At 42.5% G+C, this 17,973-nt stretch overlaps 1 protein-coding gene across 1 annotated transcript in view; it reads right to left on the reverse strand.

Moving 5' to 3' along the window:
- The window catches only part of lrp2a (low density lipoprotein receptor-related protein 2a), a 396,886-nt gene that overhangs the window by 90,238 nt on the left and 288,675 nt on the right, over positions 1–17,973 (reverse strand). Inside the window, exons 54-56 of the mRNA XM_073047514.1 lie at positions 14,433–14,561; positions 6,768–6,887; positions 4,146–4,262 (exon numbers count right to left, since the gene is read on the reverse strand). Coding sequence (XP_072903615.1) covers positions 4,146–4,262; positions 6,768–6,887; positions 14,433–14,561 — 366 coding nt within the window. The remainder of the gene's footprint in view (positions 1–4,145; positions 4,263–6,767; positions 6,888–14,432; positions 14,562–17,973) is intronic.

A 17,973-nucleotide genomic window follows, 5' to 3' on the forward strand; every position in this document is an offset into this window, starting at 1 on the left:
GCTAATTAAGGAACCCTATCACTCTGCCTGTTCTCCATCTCCCTCTGGTGCTCCCCTCCCCCTTTCTTTCTCCCGAGCCCCCCGTCCCATGATCCTCCCCCTTCTCCAGCTCTGTATCCCTTTTGCCAATCACCTTTCCGGCTCTCAGCTTCACCCCACCCCCTCCGGTCTTCTCCTATCATTTCACATTTTCCCTTCCCCCTGCTACTTTCAAATCTCTTACTATCCTTCCTTTCAGTTAGTCCTGACGAAGGGTCTTGGCTCGAAACGTCGACAGTGCTTCTCCCTATAGATGCTGCCTGGCCTGCTGCGTTCCACCTGCATTTTGTGTGTGTTGCTAAGGATATTTTTGTCATGATTGTGAATGAAGCTACTGGAGAGACACAGCTAGTAGATATAAAAGCCTTTATTCAGGACACACATGAGTAGACAGATACTCGAGAGAGAGAGAGACTCCCCAACTCAACATTACAGTACATTTTTCTATGTTAAAGAACAAAGGTAACAGGACAATTTCTAAAGCTGCAATGCCTTCATAATGCTTCTTTTGTGTAACATGTAAGTTTTCAAATGCCTGGATCTTCCCACCCACATCCCCAATTTGAATGTTAATTACTGTGGTCTCTGAGTCGTGTTCATGCAAGGGATGTTGACTGCATTCATGCATATCCAGATAGTTCAAGTCAACTGAATGTTTCCTGGTCTACAATTTACTCTAAAATACAGTTTCAGGAAGAGCAGTATACCAAGCTGCATTTTAAATTCAATCGGCATTCAATATTCAGATCTGAAAACTGATTTCTTTTGAAATTAATATTTGCTATATTGCATCTCCAAAATATACCTTAACAATCTTCATATCGTTAAGGCTGTCACAGCTTGGGGGGGGGGGAGGTAGTGGGGATAAGTTCCCATTACCTACTCAGTGCTCCCAATGGCATAGATCTCAAGTAGTCTCTAACAACTAAGTCCATCTCTTGGCCTTCATGTGTGGCTTAGTTAGTAAGCCTGGTGGAGCCATTTCTACAGACAGGAAAAAGGGCAAAGGTGGGTTACTAGCACCTTAAAACCAGTCGCTTCGGGCAGATCAGCTGTGGTTGGCAGCTCATCTAGGAGAAGCAAAACTCTGATCTCAAAACTCCGTTGTCTTGCTACACCCCTCATGGGGAAGGCACTGGGAGTAAACACTGTGGGAAATATCCAGAGCTAGAGTCCTTAAGTCCCTATGTTGACTTCAACACCGGCTGGCAAGTCCTGTGATGCCATTGGTGCCAAACTGTATCAGTCTGTGCCATTCGTTTGTATGCACTGTGTACAGAGGGATAACCTGCTGTATGAGCAACAGTGAGCTCTATCATTCTGCCCTGGCTATCCTTCTGCCTCGTGTAGACAGCAGGTCATAACAGCCAAGGTTGACTTTGACCTCATTTATACCTAAAAATCATATCAGTCTTTTCATGAAAATCAGAAAAATAATTCTGGATCAGGTCATGGTGTCATAGTGAATTACAGCACTAAAACAGGCCCTTTGGCCCATCTATTCTGTGCCAAACTGTTACTCTGCCTGGTCCCAATACATAGACTTCCACAACCCCACCATCCATATACTTATCCAAACTTCTCTTAAATGTTGCATTCAAAACCCCATCTGCCACTTCTGCTAGCAGCTAATTCCACACTCGCACCCTCTGAGTAAAGAACTTACCCCCCAGATTCCCCTAAATATTTTACTTTGCACACTTAAACTATGAACCCTAGTCAAGTCTCACTCAACCTCAGTGGAAAGAGCCAGTTTGCATTTATCCAATTACATCCCTCATAATTTTGTATAGCTCTAATAATTCTTTCCTCATTGTCCTACGCCCCAGGCAATAAAGTCCTAACCTATTCAACCTTTCCCTATAACTCTGGTTCTCAAGTCCTTGCAACATCCATGTAAATTTTCTCTGTACACTTTCAATTTTATTGATAATCTTTCCTGTAGGTAAGTGACCAGATAAGCACAAAATTTGGTCTCACCAATGTTTTATAAAACTTCAACATAATAACCCAACTTCCGTACTTTGTTTTATAAAGACCAATGTGCCAAAACTTCTCTTTATGAGTATCTATCAGTATTGCCACTTTCAAGGAATCCCTCTGTTCTAGTGCACTTTTCACTGTCCTACTGTTTACTGTGTATGTTCTACCCTCGTTTGTCCTCCCAAAGTGCCACAGCTCACACTTGTCTTCACTAAATTCCACCTGACAATTTTCAACACATTTTTTCAGCAAGCCCAGATCTCAGTGCGAGCTTTGATGATCTTCCTCACTGTCCACTATGTCCCCAATTTTGGTGTCATCAGCAAATGTGCTCATCTAGTTGACCACATTATCATCTAAGTCATTAATAGAGATGAGAAACAACAATGGGCCTAGTGGCACTCCACTATTCACAGGCCTCCGGTCAGTGCGGTTTAATAAGGCATTTGTCAGACCACATTCTGAGTATTGTGCATGGTTCAGTATTGGGCCACATGTCTAAGAAAGGATCTGCTGCCATTGGAGGGAGTGATGAAAGGGTTAACATATGAGAAACATTCAATAGTACTGGACCTTTACTCAGTGGAGATTAGAAGAATGAAGGGGGATCATTTTTAGGCTGTGTTCTCTGTCATAGGCCCCCCCACTATAGGGAACATCCTCTCTGTGACCTCTCTATCTAGGTCTTTCAGGAAGAAGACAGAACAATGGAGTTGAAAGGGATAATAAATCAACCATGATGGAATGGTGGAGCAGGCCTGATGGGCCAAATGACCTAATTCTGCTCCTAAATTGTTTACCCCTTTTGTGTTCTTTTTTCACTTTTCCTTATATTAAAGATTAGACCATAAGACCATAAGACATAGGAGCAGAATTAGGCCATTTAGCCCATTGAGTCTGCTCCGCCATTCCATCACAGCTGATCCCAGAACCAACTGAACCCCCTTCACCTGCCTTCTCGCCTTATCCTTTGATGCCCTGACTGATCAGGAAACTATCAGCTTCCGCCTTAAATATACCTATGGAATTAGCCCCCACCGCAGTCTGTGGCAGAGCATTCCACAGAGTCACTACTCTCTGGCTAAAAAATATTCTCCTTACCTTTGTTCTAAAAGGTCACCCCTCAGTTTTGAGGCCGTGTCCTCTGGTTCTGGATACCCCCACCATAGGAAACATCCTCTCCACATCCACCTTATCTAGTCCTTTCAACATTTGACAAGATTTAATGAAACTCCCCTGCATTCTTCTAAATTCCAGTGAGTACAGGCTCAAAGCTGCCAAATGCTCCCATATGCTCACCCCACCATTCCTGAAATCATCCTCATGAACCTCCTCTGCACTCTCTACAATGACAACACATCCTTTCTGACATATGGAGCCCAAAACTGCTGACAATATTCCAAGAGCGGCCTAACTAGTGTCTTATAAAGCCTCAGTATTATCTCCTTGCTTTTATATTCTATTCCCCTTGAAATAAACGCCAACATTGCATTTGTCTTCTTTACCACAGACTCAACCTGTGAATTAACCTTCTGGGAGTCTTGCATGAGGACTCACAAGTCCCTCTGCACCTCTGATGTTTGAACCTTCTCCCCACTTAGAATATAGTCCACACTACTGTTCCTTTTACCAAAATGCATAATCATACATTTCCCAAAACTGTATTCCATCTGCCAGTTTTTTGCCCATTGTTCCAGTTTGCCTAAGTCCTGCTGCAATCACATTGCTTCCTCAGCATTACCTACCCCTCCACCGATCTTTGCAAACTTTACCACAAAGCCATCAATTCTCTTATCTAAATCATTGACAAACAATGTGAAAAGTAGTGGTCCCAATACTGACCCCTGAGGAACACCACTTGTCACTGGCAGCCAACCAGAAAAGGCCCCTTTTATTCCCACTCACTGCCTTCTGCCTGTCAGCCATTCCTCTATCCATGCCAGTATACTTATTGTAACAACATAGGATTTTATCTTGTTAATCAGTCTCATGTGTGGCACCTTATCAAATTCCTTCTGAAAATCCAAGTAAATGACATCCACTCTCCTTCAATGTTGCGCCAATCTCTTGCCAAATTAAAAGAATATGCGCTTGTTTCTCTGATTCACTAATCATGGTCATACCGCAGTTTTGCTCATCTGAATCATCTTCACAGTCACTATAATAGTCACACACCCAGCGGCCAGGGATACATTGGAGGTTATCACAGCGAAATTCACTTTCCGTGCATTCACGAGCAGCTGAAATAAGACAAGCCTTATTATACTAAACAGTAAAGTCACATGCAAGCCTAAGGATTTGTCCCCAGTATGTTAAAACAACAGATCATCTAGTTGGCCAAAAAGAAACTAAGTGTTTCAAGAGTTAATAAATATTCACTTTTTAGATAATTTAGCTACTTTCTTTATAAATTAGTCATCAGCATAAATGATAGAAGATTCACACACACACATCCAGACAGAGATGAAAGATCAGTTTGGTTTCAATATCGAACAGAAATAACTTATTTACTTTATCAAGCATGAGAACATCTGCAGATGCTGGAAATCTAAAGCCCTGATGAAGGATCTTGGTCCAAAATGTTGACTACTTACTGTTTTCCATAGATGCAGCCTAACCTGCTGAGTTCCTCCAGCATTTTGTGTGTGTTGCTTAATTACTTCACTTTTTTTTGCTTTGATATAGCATTACTGTTGCACATTATTCTCCAGGTTATGTGTCGTGTCATATGACATAGATGATCACAGTCTTCGACCATGATTGTTCTGGCAAATTTCTCTACGGAAGTGGTTTGCAATTGCCTTCTTCTGGGCAGCGTCTTTACAAGACGGGTGACCCCAACCATTATCAATACGATCAGAGATTGTCTGGCTGACATCAATGGTCACATAACTAGGACTTCGGATATGCGCCAGATGCACATACGACCATCCACCACCTGCTCCCACGGCTTCACGTGATTCTAGTTTGGGGGGGGGGTTGCTAAGTAGATGCTACAACTTGCCCAAGGGTGACCAGTTTGCTAGCGGAGGGAAGGAGTGCATTACACCTCCTTTGGTAGGGACACATCTCCACCCTGGTATAAAATCAATTCAAGCAGCCCCATTCCACTGATACAAGAAGAAAATTAAAGAGTACTTTCAAGGACTCATCATCTTATATTCTCAATATTTATTGGTTACTCATTATTACTATTCCTTTCCTTTTGACTTTTGCACATTGGTTGAACGCCCTGGTTGGTGTGGTCTTTCATTGATTCTGATATGGTTATTATTCTACAGATTTATTGAGTATGCTGACATGAAAATGAATCTCTGGATGTATATAGTGACAAATATGTACTTTGATAATAGTATTACTTTGAATTTTGAATACTTCGATTACTTAGCTCGTCTCATGACAGAATTTCATTATCTTATGCTGGGAAACTATTATTTTCCTCCAGGTTTTTGAGGTGATATGTCCCCTCTGATTTGGTTTGCTATTTTATTTCTAGCTACGAGATCTCATTGCTTACTTGTCAGCTGTTGTGCATTACTTATTAATGCATTGTTAAGCAACTGACCTTCAACAGCAGATTGGTCATTATATAATTATTTGTATATTCATTCATTCATCAGAAGCACTTTGTTACAAGTTGAAGGAATTTTAATCAATATTTGAATCTATCTTTCATGAGAATGCCAAAAGGTACTGTCTGTTTCTTCAGCTTCTTGTGTACTTGGTGAAGAATAAAACAGTCTTCGAAGTATAACTACTCTGGGGCTGGAGTTTACCTATCTGCCTAGCCTAGGAAACAGGGAAAGCTCTTGACTGAAGGCAGAATATTAGGTGTATTCAAGATCAACTTGGGGAGAAAGGAGACCCTGCTCATCCATGACACATATTCTTGAATTCTAATGACAAATTTATTTAAGGACACTTGGCCACATTCGTCAGCATATATCACTGTCGACAAACAAAGCATAGCAAACATTTCCTGCATGCTCCAAAGAGGAATGGCGAGAGAGTAGACAATGGTACTGAAAGTAACAATCAGCCAGTATTAAACTGCATACTCAATTTGTAAAATTCTCTACTCCTTCTGTTTTTCTGTTTCTAGAGAATTACAACTTGCCAAAGGAAACATACTAAAAATATAAAGAACAATGCCATCACATGAAACTTCTGCAGGTGCACCGTGGAGAGCATTCTGACTGGTTGCATCACCGTTCTGATATGGTGGCGGAGGGGGGGGGGCTTCTGCACAGGATCAAAGTAAGCTGCAGAAAGTTGTAAAATTAACCAGCTCCACCATGGGCACTAGCCTCCGTAGTATCCAAGACATCTCAAAGAGCGATGCCTCCAGAAGGCGATGTCCATCATTAAGGACCACCGCCACACAGGACATGCCCTTTTCTCATCGCTACCATCAGGGAGGAGGTAGAGGAGCCTGAAGACACACACTCAACGATTCAGGAACAGCTTCTTCCCCTTTGCCATTGGATTTCTAAAGGGACATTGAACCAATAACACTACCTCACTATGTTTTTAAAATTTATTTCTATTTTTGCACTAGTTATATACACACACACACATATACATACACACACACAGAGTTACAGTAATTCAGTTTTTTTGTATTTATCATGTATTGCATTGTACTGCTATTGCAAAGTTAACAAATTTCAGGACATATGCTGGTGATATTAAACCTGATTCTGATTCCGAACTAATTTTCACTCTGTGGAAGTGCTATTACTTACTGCAGTTGCGTTCATCAGAATTGTCTCCACAGTCATTTATGTCATTACACTTCCAGCGTAGAGGGATACAGCGATGATTGTCACAACGGAAATCACCACTTGGATTACAAGTATGATCTTCTGCAAAGGTAAATCCAGAAAGTACAATTTTAGGAATTCAATTACACAGGAGTTTGTAATATCACATACTAATGATTCTGTTAGGCTAGTTTATTTTACACAGTGTCTTTCTCCATAAATTGGCCAGCAATGTAAATGATTGAGTAATTTCCAATATAAACTGCAACCAAAACAAATATATTTGCATTTTTTGAGTTTTTATTTAAGCAAAAATCTTACAGAACACAGAAGAGCACAGCACAAGACCAGGCCATTCAGCCCACAGTGTTGTGCCAAAGCAGCTAAAAACAAATTAAAACACTAATCCCTGCTGCATGCATCATGTCCATATCCTTCCACCTTCCATCCATGTGCCTATCCAAACATCTGTTAAAAACTTCTAATGAATTTGCCTCTACCACCATACCAGGCAGTGCATTCCAGACATCCACCACTCTCTGAATAAAATACTTACCCCTCACATGCTCCCTGAACCAACTCCTTTCATCTTCAATGAATGCAATCTGGTAATAGGTATTTCAAGCCTGGGAAACAGATACTCTCTGTCCACTCTATCTATAACTCTCATAATCTTATAAACCTCTATTAGATCTCCCATCAGCATCTGTCATGAAACTGAGGTAAACCCAATTATCTCAAAAGTGAGGCAAATCTAATTCCACTCTCAAATCAAATGACTGAGTAGCTGTCTTTCTGGGAAGGTTTAAAAATCCATAATATGCTTGAACGTAAACACTAGAAGACTATAAAATATCCTTATGCTTAATTGACTTCTTAATAAAATATAAAAATGGAAGGTATGCATACAGAATCCATGGCCATTAATATTAGTTTTTGGCCATTTGACATCTCTCAACATCAGCTAAAAATATTTGCATTAACTTCAAATTTTAAAGTAAACTTATTATCAAAGAACACATTTGTAAACAAGTACTTTGTTACAACTCTATTAAGATAAGTTGAATAGGTACATGGAAAATAGGGTTATGGAGAGCTATAGTCACAGTGCAGGTTGATGGGAGTGGGCAGTTTAAATGGTTTCAGCATTGACTAGATGGGCCTGTTTCTGTGCTGTACTCCTTTATATTACATCCCATAACCAGTCTAAAGGATGTTTACTGTAATGTCCAACACAAACATTGGTAATATTAGTAATTTCATCAACATAAATATTGGTGATTGGTAATGGGGATTTTAATATTTACTTATGGCACTCAGTGTTGGCTCGTGGCCAAGTGGTTAAGGCGTTGGTCTAGTGATCTGAAGGTTGCTAGTTCAAGCCTCAGCTGAGACAGTGTGTTGTGTCCTTGAGTAAGACAACACCTCCAAGCTGTATCAGCCCTGCCCTTCCTTTGGACAACATCGGTGGCATGGAGAGGGGAGACTTACAGCACGAGCAACTGCCGGTATTTCCATACAACCCTTTCCAGGGCACAAATCCATGGTCTCTCGAGACTAACGGATGCCTATTATGACTCCCTACATTGATGATAAGAACATATTTAAAAAGTTTCCTGTTTAATGTGATTATTAATGTGTAATTTAATGTGATATTCACTGGACACAAGAGTTACTGTTGATTGGACACTTGACAGCAAGCAACCAGTGTTGTGAAGTGCACGTATCTTGCTAAAAAGTGCTGGATTGCTTTGAGGACATTGTTCTGATATCAGAAAAAAGCAGTACTGCTTTATTACTGACGACAAATTTTGGGGCAATGAACAATTCAGGTTATTCTAATAAGAATTATTCCTTGAATATTCTTTTAAAATCAATCCTAGGAAATGATAAATAGTCATTTGCAAAATGCAACAGGTTAGGAGTCATCTTCATAAAAAACAGTTAATAATAAACACATAATGCTGGAAATCCAAAGCAACACACACAAAATGCTGGAGGAACTGAGCAGGTCAGGCAGCATCTATTGAAATAAATAGATATTTGACACTTCAGGCTGAGATCCTTCTGCCGGACTGAGAAGGAGGGGGGAAGATGCCAGAATAGAAAAAATTGTGGGGATAGGGGAATGAGGTTAGCTGGAAGGTGCTAGGTGATGCCAGGTGGGTGGGAAAAGTCAACTGCTGGAGAGGAAGGAATCTGATTGGAGATGGAATGGACGATAGGAGAAAGGGAAGGCATTAGCAGTGGACTGATCAAATTCAAAGACAGAGAGAGAGAGAGAGAGAGAGAGAGAGAGCGAGCTTTACACAGGTTAGGGAGAAGAGCTTAAAAAACGAGCGTTTCCTGGGGCTTGGTGCATCAGCAGCAGACCTCTCGATTCAAAGAGACAGAGAGCTTCACACACATCAGGGAGAAGAGTTTAAAAAAGGAGTGTTTCGCAGCAATCGGCGCATTAGAAGCAGACCAATCAATTGGCAATTCGTTAGCAGGAACAAATAAAAGTAAAGCAGGGTCAAAGCAGTGTCACCATTGTGTGAGTGGACCAGTGTGGGAGTGGGAACTTGAGGCTTTGGCGAGGAGGCACACGTACGTAGTATGTAAGGCTTTTGTAGTGGTTGAATAAAAAGTCACTAAATTACAGCTAATTAAATAAAGTAGGGTTCATGCAGGATCAGGTGATGTGCTGTAGCTGCATGATGTGGGAGCTGGTGGACCCCATTGTGGTTCCTGGTGACCACATCTGTAGCAAGCGTTGGCTGCTCGAGGAACTCAGGCTCAAAGTTGATGACCTGGAATCTGAGCTTCAAACACTGTGGCACATTAGGGGGAGGGAGAGTCACCTGGATTCTCTGTTTTGGGAGGTAGTCACACCCTTTAGATTAGCTGCCTCAAATTTGGTCTATGGTCACAGACAGGAGGGTGTGACTGCGAGTGAGGTGGGTAGTGGGATCCAAGAGACAGTGCTGGAGGAGCCTCAGCCCTTGAGCTTGTCCAGTAGGTCTGAGATTCTTACTCTGTGTGGATGAGAGTGAGGGCTGTAGGAAAGATGGGCAAACTAACTGTGGCACTGTAGTTCAGGGAGCCATTCGGGGGGCGGGGCAGAGAATTGCAGTGGTAATTGGGGATAGTACAGTCAGGAGAATAGACGGAGTTCTCTGGTGCAAGGATAGAGCATCCCGAAGGCTGTGTTGTTTACCTGGTACTTGGGTTCAGGACATCGTACCTGACCTGCAGAAGAATTTGCAATGGGAGGGGAAAGATCCAGTTGTCGTGGTACATGTGGGTATGAATGATGTAGGTAGAATGAGGAAAGAGGTTCTGCTGAGGGAGTTTGAGTAGCTAGGGACTAAATTAAAAAGCAGAACCAAAAAGGTAGTAATCTCTGGATTACTACCTGAGCCACGTACAAATTGGCACAGGGTCAAGAAAATTAGAGAGTTAAATGTGTTCCTCAAGGATTGATATGGGAGAAGTGGGTTTGAATTCATGGGAAGTTGGCACCAGTATTGGGGAAGAAGGGGGCTGTACCAATGGGACGGGCTCCACCTGAACTGTGATAGGACCTGGATCCTAGTGAATTACATAACTAGGGCTGTGGATAGGGCTTTAAACTAAACAGTAGGGGGGTGGGTTCAACAGATTGGAGAAGAATGGATAAAGTAAAAAAGAAAGGTGTGGATAAAGATAAAGAGATAAAGAAAAAGCAAAAGAGAAAAAAGAGAAAAGTAAGAGTGGAGTGAAGAAAAGTCAAGTGCAAAAGAGTAAAAATATTACAAGATTTTAAAAGCACAATGAGTGTAAGGACACTTACCTGAATGCTCTTAGTATTCGAAACAAGATCAGTGAACTTGTGACTCAAATCAGTACAAAGGGATATGATTCAGTGGCCATTACAGAAATGTGGTTGCAAAGTGGAGAGGATTGGGAATTAAATATCCAAGGATATCAGGTAATATGAAAGGATAGGCAGGAAGGTAAGGGAGGTGGAGTAGTGCCCTTAATTAGGGATGAGATCACGGCGATTGTGAGAGCTGATATAAAATCTAAGAAGCAGAATGTTGAATCTATCTAGGTAGAGATTAGGAAGAGTAATAGGCAAAAATCACTGGTGGGAGTTGTCTATTGGCCACCGAATAATAACATTACAGCGACACAGGCAATAAACAGATAAATATCTGAGGCATGTCAGAATGGAATAGCAGTTATCATGGGGGACTTTAACTTGCACAGAGATTGGATGAATCAAGTTGGTCGAGACAGTCTTGTGCAGGACTTCATAGAATGCACCCTTGATGGCTTTTTAGAACAGCATGTTACTGAACCTACGAAGAAACATGCTATCTTAGATCTGGTCCTGTGCAATGAGACAGGTAAAATTAGTGATCTTGTAGTTAGGGATCCTCTTGGAAAGAGTGATCACAGTATGATTGATGCAAATGGAGTGTGTAATAGTTCAATTTAAAACCAATGTATTATGCCTAAACAAGGGAGACGACGATGGGATGAGGGAGGATTTGACTAGTGTAGATTGGGAACACAGGCTATATGGTGGGACAGTTGAGGAACAGTGGAAGGCTTACAGAGATTTTTCACACTGCTCAACAAAAGTATATTCCAGTTAAAAGCAAGGACAGTAAGTGTGGGGAGAGCCAGCCTCGGATAACTAAGGAAATAAAAGAAGGCATGAAACTGAAAGCTCCTGCATACAAAGTTGCCAAGAGTAGTGGGAAACTGGAAGATTGGGAAAACTTTAAAAAGCAACAAAGTACCACTAAGCGAGCAATAAAGAAAGGGAAGATGGATTATGAAAGTAAACTTGCACAAAATAGGAAAACGAATAGTAAAAATGTTTAGAATAATATAAAGCGGAAAATGGTGTAGCTAAAGGAAACGCAAGACCCTTGGAGGACGAGAAAGGAGAATTGATGTTGGAAGATCAGGAAATGGCCGAGGCTTTGAATGACTATTTTGTGATGGTCTTCACAGTGGAAGACACATCTAACGTGCCAAAGGGAGATGAGATGTTATGTATGTGATGGGAGGTGAGGACCTCGATACAATAGTTATCACTATAGAGGTAGTGCTAAGCAAACCTGTGGGCCTGAAGATAGATAAGTCCCCTGGAATGCATCTCAGGGTACTAAAATAAATGGCAGAAGTTATAGTAGAGGCTTTGGTGATGATTTACTAAAATTCTCTGGACTCTGGTGAAGTCAAGCCACTGTTCAAAAAAGGATGTAGGCAAAAGACAGGTAACTAAAGGCCAGTTAGTTTAATATCTGTAGTTGGGAAAATGCTTGAAGCTATCATTAAAAAAGAAATAGCAAAGCATCTGGAAAGAAATGGATTCATCGGGCAGGTGCAGCATAGATTCAGCAAAGGCAGGTCCTGATGAAAAACTTACTGGAGTTCTTTTGAGGAGATCTAGGCCTCATATGGAGCCAGTGATCATTAATGGAGAATGTGTGGAGCAGGTTAAGACCTACAAGTATCTGGGAGTACAGTTAGACGAGAAGCTTGACTGGACTGCCAACACAGATGCCTTGTGCAGGAAGGCACAGAGTCGAATGTACTTCCTAAGAAGGTTGGCGTCATTCAATGTCTGTAGTGAGATGCTGAAGATGTTCTATAGGTCAGTTGTGGAGAGCGCCCTCTTCTTTGTGGTGGCGTGTTGGGGAGGAAGCATTAAGAAGAGGGACGCCTCACGTCTTAATAAGCTGGTAAGGAAGGCGGGCTCTGTCGTGGGCAAAGTACTGGAGAGTTTAACATCGGTAGCTGAGCGAAGGGCGCTGAGTAGGCTACGGTCAATTATGGATAACTCTGAACATCCTCTACATAGCACCATCCAGAGACAGAGAAGCAGTTTCAGTGACAGGTTACTATCGATGCAATGCTCCTCAGACAGGATGAAGAGGTCAATACTCCCCAATGCCATTAGGCTTTACAATTCTACCGCCAGGACTTAAGAACTTTTTAAAAGCTATTATTAATGCTTTTTGAGATGGTGATTTAGATGCATATCATATTTTTTTTACTGAGTTAAGTATTGTATGTAATTAGTTTTGCTACAACAAGTGTATGGGACATTGGAAAAAAAGTTGAATTTCCCCATGGGGATGAATAAAGTATCTATCTATCTATCTATAATGAGAGCAGCGGATAGAGGTGAACAGATGGGCGTTACTTACTTGGATTTCCAGAAGGCGTACGATAAGGTGCCACATAAAAGACTTATTCATAAGATAAGGATGTGTAGAGTTGGGGGGTATGTATTAGCATGGATAGAGGATTGGTTAATTAATAGAAAGCAGAGAGTTGGGATACATCAGTGTTTCTCTGGTTGGCAATCAGTGGTGAGTGGTGTGCCGCAGGGGTCGGAGCTGGGCCTGCAACTGTTCACAATATACATTAACGATCTGGAAGAGGGGACCAAGTGTAATGTATCTAAGTTTGCTGATGTTACTAAATTGAGTGGAAATGCAAATTGAGCAGAAGATACCAAGAGTCTGCAGAGAGATATAGAGGGTTAAGTGAGTAGACACGGGTCTAGCAGATGGAGTACAATGTTGGTAAATACGAGGACATCCACTTTGGAAGGAAAAATGAAAGCAGACTATTATTTAAATGGTACAACATTGCAGCATGCTGCTGTGCAGAGTGACCTGGGAATGCTTGTGCATGAATCACAAAAGGTTGGTTTGTAGGTGCAGTAGGCGATCAAGAAGGCAAAAGGAATGTTGGCCTTCATTGCTAGAGAAATTGAATTTAAAAGCAGGGAGGTTATGCTGCAACTGTACAGGGTAATGGTGAGGCTTCACCTGGAGTACTACGTGTAGTTCTGGTCTCCTTACTTGAGGAAGGATAATCCAGCTTTGGAGGTGTTGCAGAGGAGGTTCACCAGGTTGATTCCAGAGATAAGGGGGTTAGACTATGAGGAGAGATTGAGTCGCCTAGGACTGTACTCACTGGAATTCAAAAGGTTGAGAGGAGATCTTATAGAAACATATAAAATTATGAAAGGGATAGATAAGATAGACACAGCAAAGTTGTTTCCACTGGTAGGTGAGACTAGAACTAGGGGACATAGCCTCAAGTTTCAGGGGAGTAGATTTAAGGTGGAGATGAGGAAGAACTGCTTTTCCTAGAGAGTGGTAAATTTGTGTAATTCTCTGCCCAATGAAGCAGTGGAGCCTACTTAGTAAATTTATTTAAGACAAGGTTGGATAGATTTGTGCATAGTAGGGGAATTAAGAGTTATGGGGAAAAAGCAGGTAGATGGAGATGAGTCCATGGCTAGATCAGTCATGATCTTATTGCATGGTGAAGCAGGCTCGACAGGCCACATGGCCTACTCCTGATCCAATTTCCTATGCTCTTATGGAAGGAAGAGGGACCCATGCAGAGGTGATAGGCAGGTGAGAAGAGAGAAGAGGCCACAGTGGGGAACAGGAGCAGGAATTTTTTTACTGGAAGGAGAAATTGACATTAATGCTACCCACACAGAATATAAAGTGCTGCTCATCTTGGCACAGGATGAAGGGGAATGGGAATTGGAATGAATACATCAATAGTTATAGTGTTCCATATTGATTGAAAGGATGCAATGTGGTTTATTATCAATATGGTTGATTTTTCCATACATACCACAGTTCTGTTCATCACTGTTGTCTCGGCAGTCATTGTAGCCGTTGCATATAGCCCAATTAGGAATACAACGGTAGTTTGTTATACAGGAAAACTCAGTATGAATGTCGCAGGTATGGTCAGGTCCATCTGAAATAAGCAACGATCATTTAAGAAAGAAAAAGGCATTACAACTTACTGATCACACGTTATCACATTCAATCATATGGCTATTTAAGCATTTATTTTAACGGCCTATTACTGTAGTTTGAGTCAGCTCGTCATGTGCCGTGTCGTATGACGTGGGCAATCATGATGTATGACCATGATTGTCCTTGGCAAATTTTTCTACAGAAGTGACCCCTGCCATTGGAGATGGTCTGCCTGACAACGAAGAACCAGCTGCTCTATGACCATCCACCAGCTGCTCCCATGGCTTCGTGGCTTCACCTGACCCTGATCGGGGATGGGGGAGGTGGGGGAGGGTGTTAAACAGGTGCTCAAGAGGAACCTGCAGGCTAGCAGAGGGAAGAAGTACCTTGCTCCTGCCACCTAGTAGGTGCTCTTGATCCTTTTCGCACCTTGTAGCGCATCGGGTGACATTTCTGCTATTTCCAGACATTTTGACTGTTTTTACAAGGTTGAGTTGCTAGCACGATGCTCAACGCAGCATGGATGGACAGCGTACAAGGACTCAGCCAGATTCGAACTCGGGACCATTCACCTTGAGGTCTGGTGCTGATGCTACTACACCATTGGCCGGCTACTGGAGGATGCTAATAAAATGTTAACATCTTTTCAGGGCTTGCTGCCATTTTTCTGGAGACTCCTGTATGAACACCTCGTGTCCCCAATTTGCTACCTCACTGGTATATTCTTCAAGGTAAGCTTTTGGTGAAGAAGCTTTCCTCCTTCTGTGACACCCTCTCTCACTACTCTCCTTTTGGATTTCTGCTGCCATTGGTAATCTGCCTTCTGTCTTTCAGTCTCAAATCAATTGGTACACAGCAGGTTGTTTTTCTTTTCTTTAACAGCTCAGGGAAAAGAGGCTAGACTGCGCAGGCGTGTGACGTAGCACGCCAAGGTTTAAAAGGGAGAGAAAAACTTTCAACAGTCTTTTCAATCGAAACAAGAGGCTGAGAGTGGAGAGAAGGTCATTTTTCTTTACCAGCTCGGGGAAAAGAGGCTAGACTGCGCAGGCGTGTGACGTAGCGCGCCAAAGGTTTAAAAGAAAGACCGCCATATACAGCCGCCATCATCGTAGCGGCCGTCGTTGGAGTGGACTGAGTCGGAGTGTGACGGCTTTGGCTCAGTCAGGCTTCGGTGAGAAACAGGCAGAGGCGAGGGTAGGTTCTGGTAAGTTTCTGATTTTCTTCTCTTTTTTTTGTTCAGACTAGAGAATATGCCAGGCAGGATGTTGGAATGCTCCTTGCAGGATGTGGGAAGGCAGGGAGACATCCGGTCTCCCTGACAACGATACCTGCAAGAAGTGCATCCAGCAGCAGCTCCTAACAGACCGCGTTAGGGAACTGGAGCAGGAGCTGGATGACCTCCGGATCATTCGGGAGACTGAGCAGTTTATAGATAGTAGCTTCCGGGAGGTAGTTACACCTAAGAAACAGGGCACAGGTAATTGGGTTAGGGAAGGGGTAAGGGCAGGTAGTGCAGGGTTCCCCTGTGGCCATTTCCCTCTAAAACAGGTACACCGATTTGGATACTGTTGGGGGGGATGGCTTACCTGGGACAAGCTGCGGCAGCCGGATCTCTGGCACTGAGTCTGGTTCTGCAGAGCAGAAGGGAGGGAGGAAGAAGAGGAGAGCGGTAGTGATAGGGGACTCCATAGTCAGAGGTACAGACAGGAGATTCTGTGGTCATGACAGAGACTTCCGAATGGTTTGTTGCCTCCCGGGTGTCAGGGTCAGGGATGTCTCTGATCGCGTGCACAGCATTCTGAGGTGGGAGGGTGATCAGCCAGATGTCGTGGTACACATCGGTACCAATGATGTAGGTAGAAAGAGTCAGGAGATCCTGAAGAGTGAGTACAGAGAGCTTGGTAGGAAGTTGAAAAACAGGACCTCGAGGGTAGTAATCTCCGGATTGCTGCCTGTGCCACGTGCCAGTGAGGGTAAGAGTAGGATGCTCTGGCAGATGAACATGTGGCTGAGAAACTGGTTTAGGGGGCAGGGTTTCAGATTTCTAGATCATTGGGACCTCTTTTGGGGCAGGTGGGACCTGTACAAGAGAGACGGGTTACACCTGAACTACAAGGGGACCAATATACTTGCAGGGAGGTTTGCTAGTGTTATTGGTGAGGATTTAAACTAGATTTGCAGGGGGATGGGAACCAGAGTGCCAGAGTAGATAGTGGAATGGAGGTAAAAATAAATGATGTTAGTAGTTCATGCAAAGTCACAAATAGTAAGGTTGTGTGTGGTGGTAATAATCTTCTGAGGTGTGTATATTTCAATGCGAGGAGTATTGTGGGAAAGGATTGACACGTGAAATTATGACATCATAGCCATTCCTGAAACTTGGCTACAGGAGGGGCAGGACTGGCAGCTTAATGTTCCAGGGTTCTGATGTTTCAGACGTGATAGAGGCAGAGGGATGAAGGGGGTGGGGGGGTGGCTTTGCTAGTCAGGGAAAATATTACAGCAGTGTTTCGACAGGACAGATTAGAGGGCTTGTCTACTGAGGCCATATGGGTGGAGCTGAGAAACAGGAAAGGTATGACTACATTAATGGGATTGTATTATAGACCACCCAATAGTCAGTGAGAAATGGAGGAGCAAATCTGCAGAGAGATAACAGACAACTGCTGGAGACAGGAAGTTGTGATAGTAAGGGATTTTAATTTTCCACAAATTGATTGGGACTCCCATACTGTTAAAGGTCTAGATGAGTTAGAGTTTGTAAAATGTGTTTAGGAAAGTTTTCTAAATCAATATATAGATGTACCAACTAGGGAGGATGCAATATTAGATCTCCTATTAGGAAATGAGTTAGGGCAGGTGACGGAAGTGTGTGTAGGGGAACACTTCGGTTCCAGTGATCATAACGTCATTAGTTTCAACTTGATCATGGATAAAGATAGATCTGGCCCTCGGGTTGAAGTTCTAAACTGGAAAAAGGCCAAATTTGAAGAAATGAGAAAGGATCTAAAAAGCGTAGATTGAGACAGGTTGTTCTCTGGCAAGGATGTGATTGGTAAGTGGGAGGCCTTCAAAGGAGAAATTTTGAGCATGCAGAGTTTGTATGTTCCTGTCAGGGTTAAAGGCAAAATGAATAAGAATAAGGAACCTTGGTTCTCGAGGGATATTAGAACTCTGATCAAGAAGAAGAGAGAGATGTATAACATGTATAGGCAACAGAGAGGAAATAAGATGCTTGAGGAGTATAAGAAGAGTAAGAAAATACTTAAGAAAGAAATCAGGAGGGCTAAAAGAAGACATGAGGTTGCTTTGGCAGTCAGGGTGAAGGATAATCCTAAGAGCTTCTGCAGGTATGTTAAGAGCAAAAGGATAGTAAGGGATAAAATTGGTTCTCTTGAAGATCAGAGTGG

Source organism: Hemitrygon akajei, chromosome 5 (assembly GCF_048418815.1).
Source record: "Hemitrygon akajei chromosome 5, sHemAka1.3, whole genome shotgun sequence".
NCBI lineage: Eukaryota > Metazoa > Chordata > Chondrichthyes > Myliobatiformes > Dasyatidae > Hemitrygon > Hemitrygon akajei.